At 41.3% G+C, this 18,231-nt stretch overlaps 1 protein-coding gene across 1 annotated transcript in view; it reads right to left on the reverse strand.

Moving 5' to 3' along the window:
* si:dkey-215k6.1 (transmembrane protein 132C) overlaps positions 1-18,231 on the reverse strand; it is a 254,962-nt gene that overhangs the window by 154,107 nt on the left and 82,624 nt on the right. The window contains exons 3-4 of the mRNA XM_037098267.1: positions 15,638-16,056; positions 14,439-15,016 (exon numbers count right to left, since the gene is read on the reverse strand). Of these exons, the coding sequence (XP_036954162.1) occupies positions 14,439-15,016; positions 15,638-16,056 (997 nt within the window). The remainder of the gene's footprint in view (positions 1-14,438; positions 15,017-15,637; positions 16,057-18,231) is intronic.

The raw sequence follows: 18,231 nt of genomic DNA on the forward strand, positions 1-18,231 counted from the left end.
CGAGATTCAGCCTAAAGAATCCAATTGTGTGATCAAAATGGAACAACAGATCTGGTATAAGGCGTTCTTCATAGAGAGAGTTAAAGGTAAAAGAGGAAAGCCTCACCATGGATGGATTACCGAATGGGCCTGCCAGGCACAGGCACTGAGAGAGTCAGGTTTTTTGCACAGTATATGCTTCTGCTACAGTAAGCCCAGTAAAGCTTAGAAAGCCCGGTAAACAGTGTACTAAGCACAATAATGTAACTTTGTAAGTTAATTTAAGTTTGACGGAAGTATGGCTGAGCTATTTCTTCAGACCTGCTTACTGGAAAACAATTGAAAAATGTAAGAACTGAAGTGAAAGAGCAATATGTAAAAATAAAAATGTCCATCTCTTGAATTCATACTTCAAGAAATAAGGGGCAGCATATCACCAGAGTACCTGCTAACTATGGCTAAGTGCAGTTGTTGTTAGCTAGTTAGCTTAGTTAGCAGCACAGCTAGTTGTCTGAACTGGGAGCTAATGGGGTTATTAAAAGACAGGACAGGCCGGAGGCTAGCTGGCAAGCATGCTAACTTAAGTAGATATCTCTGCCACACAATACATTGACGTCTTCAAGATAATAACAAAAACTACTGATAATTTTTGTGATTTTCTTTTGAGTAAAACTCTTTAGGCTAAAAATTTCCTCTTATATAATATTTTAGAATTACTAATGAGGACTAGAGTCCCAAATTGTATCCTCTATCTTGCATTAAAGTCCATCTTAAGTCACTTTTAGTTAACCCTTTTTGCAGTCAAAAGTAATAATAATTATTCTCATTAGTATTGCTATTATTATTAAAAGGAAGAATAAAACCCTGCTGGCTTTTATGTACAGCAGGATCTGTCAGGCTGAGCTCCAGCAAGGGAGTGGTACAGATGAAGGAAAGAAAATAAACAAACTTGCCTGCGGCTCACAAGTCTTAGGAAGACCTTTCTTTGTTTGTTCATGAGGTTTTTAATGCACACATCAAAGACATATATATATATATATATATATATATATATATATACACACACACACACATATATTTGCCTTTTTGGTTTCTGGTACAGAGAGAACACAGGACATGTAGTTTACAGGGCAGGTGGCAGATATACTATCTCTGCTGTAGCAGACAAAAAAAAGCAATTTCAATCCATTTGGATTCAAACTTCAACATCTATTAAGTACAAAATGAAAGTATTGTATGGAAATAAAACCAAACCAATGAAACAGACCAGCTACACACCACACTGTCTAGTAATTTTAAAAAAAATACCCAGTTTTGGAAACAGAGCCAAAGTGCAGCTGCAGTGTAGCCAACATGCGGTAAAAAACTGGGACTTCTACAATAGGAACATCTGTAGCTTATTTCAAGAGGGTCCCAGAATAATAAAAACAGACAATACGTTTTCATGAGCTTGGGTCCCAGGCCAAGAAAATAAAAATGTTATTTGCATCCCAGGGTGAAAAGCTGCAGGAGGGGATTTCTCTGTGTTTGTAAAAACATCAGCTGTTTCCCCCCCTGGTTGTTAAAATAAAAACAAACTTATCCCAGAACTCCTTTTTATAACTCCTGGGGTAACTTAGAGGTAAATGCTCAAACACACAGAGAGACGCACACATATATAACACTTTGGTTTGCGACATGCCACTCCGAGCATCCCCAATGCAGAGGAATGCAGGCAGCGTACAGAGGAGCCCCGTTTCTAAATGGGGCTCCTCTATTCTGCAACAAGGAGCGGAACAAACAATAAACACAGCACAATAACCGGCCAGGCATTTGCATATCAAGCATCCCCAAACAAGTGTCGGCAAAGGCAAACTCAAGACCGAAAAGAGGCGAGGAAAAATATGAAGAAAAGGAGTGTTGGGAGTTGGTGAGATCTGTGTGAAGAGGAAGCTAAAGGCACATGTGTGCATATAAATTACACAGCTGTGCTCTGGATCAGTGTCATTTCAATAACTCTGTTCAAAAGCCAAAAATGTTTCAAAATTCAGTTCAAACACACTCGCACTCAGAGACATATTAATTAGAATTTCTGCGATAATGTCAATCACTTAGCGAGCGCCGCAGTCAAGAAAAATCCCACAATCCCCCCTTCCTTCTCTCCAACTCTGCTCCGCTCGCTCTTCCCCTCATTTCCCACTCCTCTTCCGTGTCTACCTCTGTCTATTTTCTTCTTGCACATGCAGAGCCCCGAAACACAAACACCGGCACTATCCCCGAGGTTGATGGCTGTCACCTTTGTGTACTCAGCCTCTTTCAGGAGCCAGCAATGCAAATAACACCCTTATGCATATTCATGAAGGATTTGAGATGGAAGGAGAGAGCGAGGGAGTTCTGACATAGAAATTGAAGAGTAATGAAAGTAGAAGAAGAATGCTGTAGAACGAAGGATAGCACACGGCCGGATTAGGGGGAATAAACAGAGACGGAGTGACTGTGATGGTTAAACAGAGAGAGAGCGTAGGTGTGTGTGTGTGTTTCCTGTCATAGAGGGTTAACCCATCTACTGTATTTTGTTAGTGATTGATGGTCGAGTGAAAAGGTGATAATACCAATTAGCAGATGACTCATATTCAGAAGTTATATGACTGACAGTAATACCTCATCTCCTGCAAAATTAACTATTTGAAAGCTCCTCTCTCATTTTTCCCTATTTTAAGAGCAATGTTAACAATTAGCTGACGCTGAACAATAGGTCCAACCATCTACATCGTCACATATGCCTCAGCATCAAGAAGTAACAGTACCATAAAAGAAAACAAGGTTTCCTTAGTCCACAATAGGAAATTAATCATACAAAAGCTGTCATGTGTAATACATAAAATCAAACTGGGCGTACTGTTGTGTCCTTTTCTCTTGTAGCTGAGTCATGTACCACATTATGGCTGGATTTAGCCTGTCTGGCCTGGGGGTGTACTAAAAGCTGTCAAGGGCTTGTGTTGTTACAGTCAACGTGCACAATTGTTTCATTCTTGTGATTTATTTTCTGCATATTTGTTGTTTCAAGCTGTCTTTTCACGTTAACTGCGTCTTCGTGCGCTATTTTTGTCTGTGAATATTCCAGTGGATGTATGTGGATTCATCTAGTATAGGAGGTTAAAATGAACTCGAGTGAATAAATCACTACCCTGCATGTGGAGTGTCTGCATTCAATTTAAATATATTTTGAATACAATTATCTCTGCATTTAAACATGGTTGGTACACAGTCTGATTATTTATATTGTTTAGAAAGTTGGGCATAGACTTTTCAGTTCAGTGTCATATCAGTGGCATAGTTTTTGGCTCCGAAACTCTTTGGTTAGGTTTAGGAAAAGGTTGTTCGAACAGGTAGGTTGAATAAAAAATAAAAAAACAAGACTGTTGGGAGATTTGATTACTGACCTCTTCCTCATATGGACTTTTCACGCTCTTTGCACAAGTGCACCAGAGAGGCAGCTCCAGAAATTCCGTACCGCGTCAAAGTTTCAAGTGAAGCGCCACTGACCAGGTAAACGTGTATAACCACACTAAGATTGACAAGAGACAGCCCCATCACACATTAATCTAATTTGAATAGATTTCAAAACAGAATGATAGTAAATTCTGTGCGTTTCTGCAGTAACCAAACATAACCAAATGTTTTATCAAAGTCTTAAATTTTAAAGCCTACCGGATTGTTTTGTGTTTTACAGTTGAATTCAAAGGTTGCCTCCAACAGCAAGTAGAGGCAGAAAACTTGTCAGAGGCACAGGAAGTTGCGATCGCTGACATGGATATGACAGAGTGCTGAAAGACAGTATCACTGTTTGGAAAGTGAAAATGGTCAGTACGATGACAACTGCCAAGAGAAACAAAAGATGGGAATAAAGAAGATGTGCATCGTTCTCTTTAACGGAAAAGAAGAACTGCGGTATCAACGTGTCCAGGTAATGTGAAGTCTTCTCAATAAATAAACAGGGTACAAACACAATTATGCCTAAGTTAAAGTGCTGTAAAGCTGTGGATTTACTGGAGATAGAAGCCAGGCAAGCTGCACATATGCAGCTACATTCCAGTGGCTGATGCTGCATTCAACCTGGCAAAAACACGCCGCCAGGGGAGAAATGGGATCGGACAGAGAGCAAGTATAGACGTTCCAGGACAGAGAGGAGCTAACATCACAGTGTGTGCAGCATGTCCACTGATAGTTGTGCTGTAACATAAACCACTCACTGGCCCACAATACAGAGAGGCTTGTTTCTTTTCTGGACCTGCATAATGGACCAGAGGCAGCAGAGAAGAGGACACGGGGGGGAAGAAACTCCCCACATTTACCTCCATAGTTGTGTCGGATAACGTGGCATTCCACCGCCGACTGGTTTGATGCACACCCTGCCTAGGACGTCAGCCTCCATACCCACCATACCCATTTTTTTTCTCTGCATGGAGGTGGAAGGTTTATGATCAAGATCTTAATGACCATATGTCTTTACTGGATGCCATGAATACAGCATGTGGAGACAAAGCACTGCTGGATGACTTAGACATCTCAGAGGAAGCTTTTTCAAGAAGCATCGCCAGAAAGGTACTAAAACGTGTTGTTGATGAGAACTTTTGGCCAAATGCATTGGTGAGGGAGACCTTCGGATCAGTGTTGTTTTGTTGTTATTATCCCTGCCCTGGAATTTTAGTATTGACTTGTCCAATGACGTCCCAGCCTACTCTCCGAGGATAACACAACAGTTACCACAAGCAGGCCGCTTTCTTTTGTTTCACATGTAATCGTCTTTGTCAGATTTAGCTCGGCCTACAGTAGCATCATCACACAAAGGCTGCCACTGACAGTTGCCGTCACAAATGTTTCGTCAGCACTTTCTGCAGGAAGTAGTTTTCACTGAGCCACTGACTGCAGGCTCGACTCTGACCTCCCCAGACTCAGCAGGAATTTTACAGACCGGCTCCTGGATTTAGGTGTTCGGCCATCTAATAATAAAGCAAAAAAGCAATTTTTACACATCCACCACGAAATGTGTCCATGTCAGCTAATATTGGACTTGCAGATTAATGGATCTATAAATCTACATGCTTTTCAAATGTGTGCGATTGCCTTAATATGTGTGTGCGAGTCCACATGCTGTTTTATCAGGAGCATAGATGTGTTTCTGTGTGGGAAGCTGTGGTTGTGTGTGTGTGTGTGTGTCTGTGTGTATATAATATAATAAAACAGTTTTTAGTATACTTTACACGAATGACCTCTTAACCTTGCTTCAGTTTCAACTTTGAGTTTTTTAATCAGTTCATGGAAATTCACACCAGTGACTAACAGAGATCGCTGCGGCTTACCTGGAAAAAACTGGTGTTAAATCAGCTGTTCTTTAATATAGGAATGGAGTTTTTAAGTATGCACAGTAGTACAGTAAAGGTCAGCAAACAGACATAATAAATGAAAATAAATCTGACATTTCATGCTGTGAAATAGTTTTAACAGTCTCATTTTGAGGATGAGGAGGAAAAAAGCTGGAATAAGCTGCTCTGTAGTCTGGAGGTAATGTGTTTTGCCTTGTTCAGAGGGGCGACATGAATTTAAAAAAAAACTGGTCGCCCTCAATGTGGGCAGGACTTGTCAGCTGATCACCACAGATGCGGCGGGTGAAACTGCTGTGACATCTGCTCCAACACAAACACACAAAAAAAAACTGAAGACATCAATTTGGTTTGAGATCCTTTCACCAGCATCCAAACAGGGGAACATCTACACTGCATCAGTTGACCACAGCACGGTTATGCAATTTTAAGGCCATTAAAAAAAAAAAAAAAAAAAAAAATCCATAACCTTTAACTATTGGCTCTGCTTGCTTCGAGTAACAACCGAGGTGAAACCAAAATAATGACTAGGCAGGGGGTAAAGTTTTGCAAATTAAAAACCCTGAAGATGTTCCATGCATGTCAAGTCGAGCCATGCCATACCATGCAGTGGAAGTTGGGCACTAACCACGCATTGGTACGACCCAATAGAGCTCCACATACAAGCATTGCTCAAAAATCCTGCTTTATTCCACCAAACTACTTGTTCTCCACTCCAGGGGATAAATACAAACAGAAACGATTGTATTTGAGCACAGAATCATTGTGTTCCTTACTTTATGGCGCAATAGCTGTGACTGAGCAACTTTTTGACCGTGCTTCAAAACTGCAAGGAGCATTTTTTGGACTACTAGAGGGTCTAAAAAAACTCAAAACAAACTCAAAGCTTACAATAGTTAAATAAAACTTGATAAGTATTCAAATTCTTAGCCCCTAGGGAAGTTTGGAGAGGGAGCTTGTTTACTTAGGACACCTGTAAAATGAATGCATTGAGCTGAAGTGGCTGAAACTCTGCACAAAGCTACAAAGAAGCACAGCAGCCCACTTCCACAGTCATTTTCTTTGATGCTAATATAATAAATATCACTTCATATAGCTTTTAGGTCTGCAGGGGCACACACAGCAGCAAGGAAATGAAGGAGGATTATCCGTTTGTATCCCACACGCACAAGTAAACAGAGCATTTATGATTTAGAAGTTTTGTTTTCCTTATTTCTTATTATTCATGGATTTGTCTGCAATATTTGTTTTGCTCACTCCTAATTTCACGTTGATGGTTATTCCATTACCCCCACCAATTCAGTCCATCTTACTTTCTTTCAGTCCTTCATTCTCAGTTTATTAAACATTTACCTGATCATTTTATGAAATGATCTTCACCAGAAATATGAGAAAAGCAGAGACAATGACCATGCCAAAAACTTATTTGGCGTGCTGGCCAAAGACATCAGCTCAGATACAATGGATGTGAAATATTCCCTGAAGAGAATATGATGAATAAGAAGAAAGTCCGAGTCATAAACTAAAGGCAATGAGACACATGGATGCAGGCAGACGACAGATGTTCTCTACTTGCACAAATGGTCTTTCACTGTTGTTTGTATTCCATTAAGTTGTGAGAACAGACACAAGTCATCCATGTTGCTCCCCACACCGTTCGTCTGAAACGTAGCAGACTAGACAAGATTCATTAGATTCATACATTTTGAAAAACATAATTGATTCAGTTCGTGGCATCGTCTTACTGAAATCAAGCGAACAATCTCACTTTCACTCTCACGCCAGACAGACTTCTTTTGGAATGGGCGGACGTAGGCGCTCAAAAGTCAGAACTGTTCAGCATCCTATTTCTTTTCATTTTTTGACAGATTTTTTGGAGATCTACAATATGTTTCATGTCTTTTTTGGCAAATTGATCAATATTCTTGATGCACTCTTGACTAAGTCTAACATTTATATAAAGGAGCTTTATTGACACTTACAAGTTAAAGCTTATGGACAATTTGTAACATACTGTACAGCAAAAACTGTAAGCAAAACTGAAGAACAAAAACAAACCATCCTACATTATCGTGCACTCGGTGAATAAAATATGTTGGTACAGGTTTTCTCAGCAGCCCAGAAGCCTCTTTACTGGCCTTATCCCAGCTGAAAGAGATGCATCTCATTCTCAACTTTATCTTTTCCAGAATTCCATAAAATGCATTTGTCAGTTGTGGAGTTTTAACACAAAGAGCAAGGAGAGAAACAAGGACAGTGATACACAAACACACATAAAGAGGGGGAGAACAGACTGAACCAAAGACACACACACACACACACACACACACACACACACACACACACACACACACACACACACACACGCAAAGAGAGAATGAGGATTGCACAATTGGAAGACAAATGGCTAAACATGAATATACACAACGCACGTTTGGCACACATTCACACAGGATGCACATAGAAAAATGTGTACTGAAGCAGATGCACACACACACACACACACACAAGGACACAAATTCATGCACTGCCAATCCTATGTCATGATAGGTGTGGAAATATTCTGGTACTTAACGCAGTCTTCTTGTTATTGTTGAAGTGTTTTAATGTCTTGTTGCTGTAGTTGTTGAATGGAGTGAATAGCTATTGTTCTGTAAGAGTTAGGAGTCTCTATCTCCCGCTCAGGTATTACAGATGTAAATGAGTTTGTATCTAACTGGCACAGCTGAGAAGCTGCGGAATGTCCCTGTCAAGTAATTAAATGAATAATACTGCTGCTTCTCTGATGTCTGCCCTCTCTCTCTCTCTCTCTCTCTCTCTCTCTCTCTCTCCCTCTCTCCTCTCCCAATATCTTCACATCCATCACAGTGAATCAAGGCTGTATCTCGAGTTTTATTTTCAATAAAGTCTGTTTTCTGAGGTTCTGTAAATCTGAGTCTGGTGGATCGGATGGGAGCAATATACCACCTGTTTCTGGTTGCACACAATGGAATGTACTGTTCAAACCTACTATATGTTTTGTTTCTTTTCCCTTTATTTGGTACATCATAAGCATGTGAATGGTCTCTCAAGTTAAAAAGCCCCCCCAAAAAACCCACTGCTCCTGAAGTGCCTCAAATGCCTCGTCAGTAGTCCCGCCTTTAATTCCGTGACATCACTGCATCACCATGTCACACATTTGGATGATAAATGGCAAGGCAAGTTTATTTGTATAGCACAATTCAGGCATAAGGCAACTCAAAGTGCTTTACAGGCACACACAAATTTCATTAGAAGACATAATTTAATTTAAAGGACATTAAAAATTGCAAAAAAAAACAAGAAGGCTAGAATAGAAACGCTTTAAAAGAAACCAGTCTGTAAATTCAGAGTCATAATGCAGTTCAAAGACTTGAATTGCTTCAGTTAAAAGCAGTGGCAAAAAGAAATGAGTTAAATGCCTGTATTCATGGTTAGAAGTGAAGCTAACTGGAGGCTGAAAACACGACAGAGGCAATCGGAGACACAGTGAGCGGTGCTGGCTCAGGCGTGTGTTTGCTGACCAATCAGGTCAGACTCGGCTTTCAGGAGGGGCACCTCGAGGAGACAGGAGCTAAAGCAGAGCGTCTCAGACAAAGAGGGGAATACGGTGCTGCTGCACTGGGGAGTATGATGTGTTTTGGAGCACTAAAGCATGTAAACTGATTCTAGTTGACAATGAGCATAATATGTCTCCTTTAACTAAAGATCTATACCAAAAAAAAAAAAAAAAGAATAGCAATAGCATCATGACTTTAGGGGATCTGCTTGACAGTCGAAGCTGCCCTTAGGGGTTATGTTGCAGCCATTTCAATTACATTGCGGCTGCCAGCTGAGCAGATCGACTGGAACTGTTCCAAAACTTTTCTGACCTATTAGTCACTTTAACATCAAAATATGCAAACATTGGGCCGCAGGTTTAAAAATACTGAAATTCCCCTCGAAGGCCATGTACACAAACACACGCACAGCACCCCGAACACAATTGATTCTGCCTTCTTGCCGGTGAAAGTGCATTTGAGGTGAAATCGATGGTGGAGCTTTGTGGAATAAAGGCATCCTGGATGTAATGTTTGTGTGTGTGTGTGTAACCACCAGAGAGGACTAGCTGGTCCTTAGAAGTACATCTCCCCTCTGATCCAAGGAAAAATCCACTAATCCCTACTCACACACACACACACACACACACACACACACACACACACACACACACACACACACACACACACACACACACACACACACACACACACACAGGCAAATACACACAGAGATAGAATGGGACCATAAATACGGGCCGCATACAAATTCACACACCGAAAACAAATGGCTGTTATAATACGAGTCACATAAAAACAGATAGAGTGAGAGAAAATGTAGTAAAATGAGAGTGAACACAAGCAGAGGGAAAAAAACCTTTTTGCCTTTTTGATAATCACTCTCTCAATCTGTCTCTATCTATATCTCTCTCTCACACACAAACACACACACACTCACACAGCATTGCCCCCCCCCACCATCAGTAATCATCTCACTAATTAACTAAGCAAACAAAACAGCACACAGTTCAAGATGACAGCTTTTTAATGAGGGAGATACTAATCACTTTGACCCTCGGTCTGTCAACAGTCCCGCCGCTGAAAAAGTCTGAAATGCTCAACTAAACACAGATTCAGAAGCATCAAACTTCTGTGGCAAGGGTTTCCACAGAATTAAACACTTTATTTAATACTTTTGGCCGAATGCTCCCTGAAATGAAGCCGCACAGAACAAGTATCCGTCATTAGGCTTTGCCCTCCTCTTCACCTTCTGAAGTCACAAGTGACGGTGTGCCACTAATTCGTGAACGCTAATTAATTACATGTCTTTTGTTTTTCTTTCCGCTGGTTAAGGAGCAATATATGAAATGAGACGTTATGGATGAGTCTCTGTAGTAAATGCCATATTAGGGATGTTTCAATTAAAAAAAAGCTCACAAATGTTTAAATTGTAAGAGGAAGGGCTGATCCCAAACTTTTCAAGATGATTCAAAAACGAAAGAGGGGCTCGTCAACAGATGAATCAGCAACATTTATGCAGCAGTCCTAACATTAGGGATGTTAGAGCTTTGCATCATTAATTTTAAAAAAATGAGAGCAGATGGATGTGCAGGACAGTTTCTCTAGCCTGCTGTAAAAACACCACAGCACAGGTCTGCTCGGCCTAAAACAGGCAACATCTCATTTCATACTGTCCCATAATCTGATCATTACTGTCACCTTTAAGGATGTGACACTCCTGGATGAGAGGAGCAGTGACAAGGTTGCAGTGATGAGTGCGCGCTGTATGCCCTTTATTAAAAAGTGCTCCGAGATAATGTGCGTTCTCCACTGTTGCATGTTGCAAACTTGAAACACAGCAGGATCTTCTGCTACGGAGATAAAAAAAAAGACCTGCATTAATACCATGTAACCTTTAAGCTAGGGGTTAATGAGAGGTGGACAGAGGGAGACGGATGTCTAGAGCCTCCATAGTCGCAGCGGGTTCATATTGGAGTTAGCTGAAAGCCCGGTATGTCTCATACAGATACTTAAGGGTACTTGGTGCATCTGCATGAGACAGGGGCTTGACAACAACATCTTTTCTTAAAAACCCGGCTGTGAGAACGGGATGATTGTGCTGATCTCTATTTCACCAAGGTTCAGCTTGGATCCTTTTTAATTAGTTACTTACACTTTCATTGTTAATGAATCATGAAAACCACTACCTTAAAAGGATGATATAACAAGCTGAAGACATAACCTCTTTTTTTAAACAAATAACCTTTTTCTGATTAAAAAAAAAAGCAAATTTAGTTAAAATCTTTGTTAATAACACGATAAACGCAAAAAACCTTTGCTCTTTTTTTTTTCTTTTTGTTTTTTTTTTTGGGTTTTTCTTTAATAACCAAAAGGTCTCTCCCTCTCATTATCTCATCTTTTCCTTTCAAAGTGAGTCATGGTTTCGGCACAAAGAGCGTGGGAGTCCATTTAAGTACTTATTAAAATCCAAGCTTGAGCACCAGTGTCAAAAACCAATTACAGACTCATCTAGCACATGTCACCCATGTCTGCTGGGCTCAGTCAACCCTAAACATGTGTAATTGTCTATCGGTATCATTTTTTTTCCATTCGCTGTCTGTGACACCGGCACTAGATCTATAATAACATCTTGGAGCCGCAGACTGCAATTACTGTGCATCGGGAAGTCAGAGGGAAACTTTTGACATTCACATTTGGCATTTTCTCCTTGTTTTGATCAACTTTTTGTGGCCACTACTAAGCTTTTGGGAGAACATCATCATCCATCATCAGGGAGCAAGTATACCTGTGGTGGGCTTTGGCTTCCATCAGTGAGGAGTTCAATGATCAAATGTATTTATTTATGATCAAATGATCGGGGTATAAATCTAAAAACTTGTCTATGATGAGACTCAGTCACAAAATGAAACTGAGTTGGAGAGAGAAAAAGTGGTGTTTTAACTAACTCAATACAACCAGAGTTAGTCGCTTAGTGACAGAGCCATGTGTGGTTATGTGACACTACAAGCCTGCCCCAGTTTTGGCAAATGTGCCTCACGTCCTCATCGAAGCTCCTTGGGAAGTGAGAAGACACTTTTGCCCATCTCTGGAGTTGCAGCCTCTCCTTTACGTTTTGTTTTATTCCTTCTGCCTCACTTTCCTCTCCGTCTCTTTCCCGTCCGTCTCTCTCGCTCGTCCTCTCTCCGTGTCCCTCCATCTCCTCAGCAGTTTATCATAATCACATCACCTCTGTGTGATGGAGCACACTTAAGGCTTATTATGTGGCGCACGCCCACATGTGCGCAGAGCTCACACACGGGAATGAGATCCACTTAAGCCTTATTACATGTCTGACTGTGCCTCTGACATGGGAGATTATCCACTGGACTGTATGCAAGGGCAGAGGGCAAGAGCCGCGAGTAGGATGGGCACACACACATACACACATGCACACACACACACACACACACACACACACACACACGCACACACACGTACACACACATCTCAAGTCGAACGCAAAGCCAAAGATACAGGGAATACATGCATAGAGGTTTTTTAAATACACACAACACATAATACAACAGACACACAACACATAATACTTAGATAATGTCAGAGTAAAGTAAAGTAACCCAGGAGAACAGGAGAAGAACATGTGATGCATTAAAACAGAAGGTGATTTCTCTCTTTAGTAGTGCGACACACGTGCACACACACACACATACACACAAACACACAGCAGGGGTGGTGAGCAGCAAAGACAGAGACAAAGTGTCCGTAGGTGAACCAGAGAGGCCAACTCATCACTTAATACACCCACATACCTGTATGTGCTGTAAGACACAGCAAACAAGGGTGTAAAGCATCCATGTGTGCATGTACAGTGAGGAAGCGTGTGTGTATACAGGGCAGAGAAAAATAGTGTGTGCAGGATGTCGGTGGAGTATTTATTTCCCACTGTCTGTGTGACCTGTGTGTGGGTTTTGTCAGCAGGTAGTGGGATGAGGTGCAGTGCAGTCTAGCCACTTGTTCTTTTCCCTCCAGCGTCCTCAGGTGACCTCAGGATTGATTGTGCACAAAGAAACGCGCCGGTGCAATCCTCTCGCTTTTTATTCCCAATATATTTCAACAAATGTGTTGGAATATGGAATATTGCCTCAGGTCTTTAACATGATGTGAAAATGAAACCATCCCCATCTCTCCTGGTTGCCTATACAAGCCTGCAGGTAAATTGGTTAAGTTGTTTAATGGTGCTGGACTGTGGATTTCGTTGTGAAGGACTCCTAATGTCCTGTTAAGAAAGTGCAAATCCATGAGAAACCTACACATGTGATGTCAGGAAACATGCAAAATTGCTCCTTAATGTCCGGCCAGTTTTATGATTGTGGGCCCTTTTAGCTTTGTTGTAACTCTTGTGTTGGGATACATTACACATGAAATTCCAAGAATCAATACATACACCTATGTGGCTGTTTGGCTTTGTCATGTTAAAACTGAATATAGTATAAAAACAAAAATCCATCCTATGAAAAAATCTGCCGAAACTGGAACCAGCTAAATCAAAATGTTTATAGCATATTAATCAGCACTCATCATAATTATTAGTGAGTGCTCTATGATAGTAAATACATCCCTTGATTAAATCCACCAGTTCACGAATATATATCAAATATTAAGGCATGATAAGAAAAATGATTAACAAAAATGATTCATAATATAAAATACCCATTGCTCATGACTATAACAGCAGAAAAGTCAAATATTCTTTAACTATGTTAACCAACGATTGCTACACTTACCAAGCAATAAATACTAAATATGTGAATGTTAATGTTGTCCAAAGTTGCTCAAAGTTGCTCTCTAAAATGTTTTCAATAGTTCCAACCTCATAGGAGTTTATCGTATAGCCATGCACGTTGTTGTGTTCTGGGATGTTCTTTGGCTACAATGATAAATTTGCACATCTGTCATGTGTCAGCCTGAAATCCCCAAAGTCGGTGAAATGATGAGCCCGAGATTGGATGCAGATACGCATGCTTAGTCTAGATCAGGGGTTGTAACTTATTTTCTACCCAGCGAACCAAAAAGAAATTTGTTTCCTGGGATGCAAGTGCATGAGAACATATTGCTGCTTATGCGGGAAAGCATGTAGGTGACCTCTTAAAGCACACCTGAGAGTCATTTCGGGTACCAACTTCAGTTTGAGAAACTAGGATCTACTCTAATTTTATGCCTCGTCTTTCATTTCCCCGTCTCCCCAACCTTCAGTCCTTCAGAGTCACCTTTCTGCTTCTCCCGCTCTTATTTTCTGTGTTTTCTTCTCTCCTTAGATCACTCATGAATATTCATGAGGTTGTTATTTGCAATGTTGGCTCCTGAAAGAGGCTGAGTACACAAAGGTGACAGCCATCAACCTCAGGAGGCGGCGGTGTTGGGAGATGAGAGAGAATGGATGAGGGGAGAAGAAATAAGAGGGAATGGAAGAAAAAGGAATTAAAAAAAAAAAAAAGTTCTTTGAAAGTATTTGCATTCCTACCTCAGTGTAAACTGTTCCGTGTTCGAATCTGTCTTCATGTAGATGCCAAACGCCACCGTCTTGCCAAGTCGGACCGGGCTGGGTGGCACCAGAACCTCCACATTGTCATCCAGTCTCAATCTTTCTCCTTTGGCAGAAACCGGGCCCATGCTCATTGCCACAGAACCAGCTTTCAGCATGTCCTGAAGACCCCCATCCAGGAGGGGGCTCCACTGTCCGGCCAGGCCCAATCCAAGGCCTCCAAGAGGCCCAATGTTCGCGCTCTGACTTCTCCATGGCTCGTTAACAATGGAGGGACACTCTTGTCCAGAGCCTTCCACTGGTATGATTGAGTAATACACATCCACTGATGGCAGAGTCGCCTCAAAGGGTCTTTTTCTCACTTGCAGTGGTGTAAACCAAGCTGGGGGAATCTCCAGACGGACAACGCAGATGCCAGATGGCCCCATGAGGCGGCAGCCTGCCGAGGGTGCAGCTTCACTGGTGTCCCGGATGGCCAGGGCTCTAACACATGGGAGGAGGGCAGGAGGAGGTGGGTCGAGCTCATCCCAACGCCGACCTACCAGGTAAAACAGGACCTGAAGACAAAGCAAATACATTCAGTGTCACAGTGGCTAAATGGTGGATGAACAGCTCTCTGAATCAACATTATGTCACTACTTCACCTTGAAATAACAGCTTCAAAATCACAAAGACAAATTGTTACAGACGTGGGATTTGTATTTACGACAGTGCTGTTGCACTCACAAAATCACAATGTTGTTGTAGGTCATGGAAACATTCTTTTTGTATGGACATGATGTATGTAATGTAATTTCTGCATAATGGACTCACATTTATTAATTTTAGTCCTTAAAGCTGTACTAATCAATATTTTCACATTACTAACTGATCAAATAACTTAGTGGAATATGAAAGGATGAAAACTCTGAAGCCTCTCAGTTCTACAAAGTGTTTTGTGGTTCATAGTAATGATTAGATTTAGCTTCTAGCCAATGTTGAAAATGTAATGAATAACAATTATATTAAAAAAACAATTGACAACACATTGACAATTGATACACACTGATAGATGAAATCCTCTTATTACCTTTGGATTTGATCTTTTTTGGGGGGTTATTAAGTATATGTGACACCTAAAACCTTAAGCACAATTTAACATTTATGAGTAAGAAGTGAAAACATTGAGCCACAGGTACCTGTATCCAGGGCCGTGTTGACCCCACTTTGGGCACCACCACTTGACCTTTGACCTTCCAATTCAGAGTCACCTGGTTGGTGGTCGTCAGCAGATGCGGCGGCGGACCCTGGAGCAGCTCCACTGGGATCGGCTGCTCAGCGCTCAGGTTTCCGTAGCTGCAGTTGACGTTGGGCAGGGAGTGCGGGGCGGCGACGCCTGGCTCCAGCTGGTGGAGGAAGAAGGGTTCGGTCCGAGATGATAGGCTGCCATTTCGCATCACCTCCTGATTGGCTTCTCGCAGGAAGAACGCAGAGTCAGCACCGCTCAGCTGGCATTGGACGGGGAGGTAGGTGGGGAGGGAGGAGGAGAAACGGGGCTGGGAGGAATCCGGCCCTCCTCCTGGACCAAGTCCTGCTGCCCCTGCATGGCTGTCAGATTCTAAGGAGAGAGAAGAAAAGATGGCTTAAAGATGTGATGATCACGGTGTCATTTGTGGCCGATCATCGACTGGATGTCAAGATAATGAGCAGCGTGTGGATCTGCGACTCATTGACCTGTGAAATGCTTTTTCATTGTACACACGCATCTATCAGCTCTCACACATAAACTCACGGCTGCATTACAACTCGCTGACACAACACACGCCAGAGTACATGGTGTTTGCGTAAATACATAAGCTCTCAGTTGTGTATACAAGAGTGATAGACTCAGCATCACACGGGGCTCTGCATTAATGCATCGACGTTTTTTTTTTTTCTTATCCCCATTCGAAAAGCATTAGACCAGCATATATCAGAGATGACATATTGCTCTTTGGCAGTTTATTTCCATATATTTACATTAAGATTTTATTCATTTCCTAGTGTATTTACCAGACAGTTTACAAAGATGGGGATTTTGGAGACGGGGGATTATTGGGGTTTTGGTGCAGTATTTCATCCCAAAGAAGACAGCGAGCTGGCTGGAGCGACTGCGCTGTGATAGGAGGGAGATTTGATTGTCTGTTGTCTCCGTTGCTTGGTATTTGTTATTTATTTGATGTTTGCCTCATCGGCTTTATGTTGAGCAAGGGGCTGAACAGCGCAATTATTGTAAACTCCTTGAATATGATATTTGGCTAAATGCAAGCTTCTGTTAACATGGGTACACAATTAATTACATCGTGGTTTAGAAAAGTTCAGGAAGAAGTGAATTCTGCAGTCAATTTCCAATTCTAACATAGTATTTTCTGCCCAAATTAGAGCAGCATTGGTTGTTTCAAATGTGAGATATCTGTATGTCTTTTTTTGCGTGTGTTTGTAATTTGATTTGGGCAGGGTTTAAAGGCCAAAATGTGATGTCACCTACTTCTGTGCACCTGTCAGGATGGGTCAGTTGGTCAGGCAGTTGGTCCCTGCAGTCATTTACAGTAATAAATTTAGATATATTACCATGTTTGTTTTTTACTTTGAAAGTTGCTCAGTGTTACTTGGTGTTATTTGAAGCTAAGATGGGGAAGATTTGGGATTTTAGGAGGAGTCAGCCACCATCCAAATGCATATATCTTTTTTGACGAGATGGTAGTGTGAGTCAAAAGTAAATTTTTCTTCCAAATAGTTGAACATTACCTACAGTTAGAAATAGGGTCATTTGTTCATTTCTAAACACTACTATAATGATTTGAAATAATAGTTTCCATTGCTAAGCAGAAGAAAAAGTCAAGTTAGATATGATTGGCTAAAAAATGTGTTTCACCAAAAACTGTTGAGAAGCTAAGCTATGGATAGCTATACACATAATGAAACTCTACAACCTGTGAGCTACCAATAGTTGCTCACAGGGTTGCCACCATTTTTTTTTGTACCACACTTTTTTCTGGGGATTTGACATGTGTAGTGGAGTGTGTTTAACTTTTTTTTATGTTAACTGAACCCACCAGCAGTAGGAATAATGTAGAAAAGCATTTATGGAGCACAAGTGCTACTGCTGTGAAGATGCCAGAGAAAAAGTTTAAATATAGACGGACAGATTTCTATTCTAAAACACCAAGGAACCAGCTCAGGCACAAACAAAGCACACCCAATGAAAAATGAGTTGGTTTCAGAAATGTGTGCGCGAGTGTGTGTGTGTGTGTGTGTGTGCGCATATCCCTGTGTCCTAGGGTAGCGGAGTGTGAAAATATAATGAGGGTGGGACAGTGTAGCGCTGTCTGGGGCAAGACATACCGAGGCGACTTCACCAAAAAAATAATAGCAGAAAAATAAAGTGATACCCCGGTGCAAAATGAATAAGAAGGCTGGTTTGGTTACGGTGCGTGGGCACGTAAGGATATGTTTAGAGAGAGGAAGAGAGACAGGCAGAGGGAAAAGGAGAGAGAGAGAGAGATGTGGAAAGAGAAACTCAAGAGAAAAGACGGAGGAGGAGGAGAAATTTAAAGGAGTGAGACTAAGAGGAAAAAACAAGAGGAGAAGATGGTGAAAAGAAAAAAAATGTGCACATACGTTTTGACAGATTGGAGATACTGGCATTTTTTTGATACTAGAGATGACTGCATACACGTCACTGCAAATGACACCAACTTGTCAGATCTTTGTCCTGAAGAATCCAGACAAACTTTTTGAATACATGGATATA

Source organism: Acanthopagrus latus, chromosome 5 (genome assembly GCF_904848185.1).
Source record: "Acanthopagrus latus isolate v.2019 chromosome 5, fAcaLat1.1, whole genome shotgun sequence".
Lineage (NCBI taxonomy): Eukaryota > Metazoa > Chordata > Actinopteri > Spariformes > Sparidae > Acanthopagrus > Acanthopagrus latus.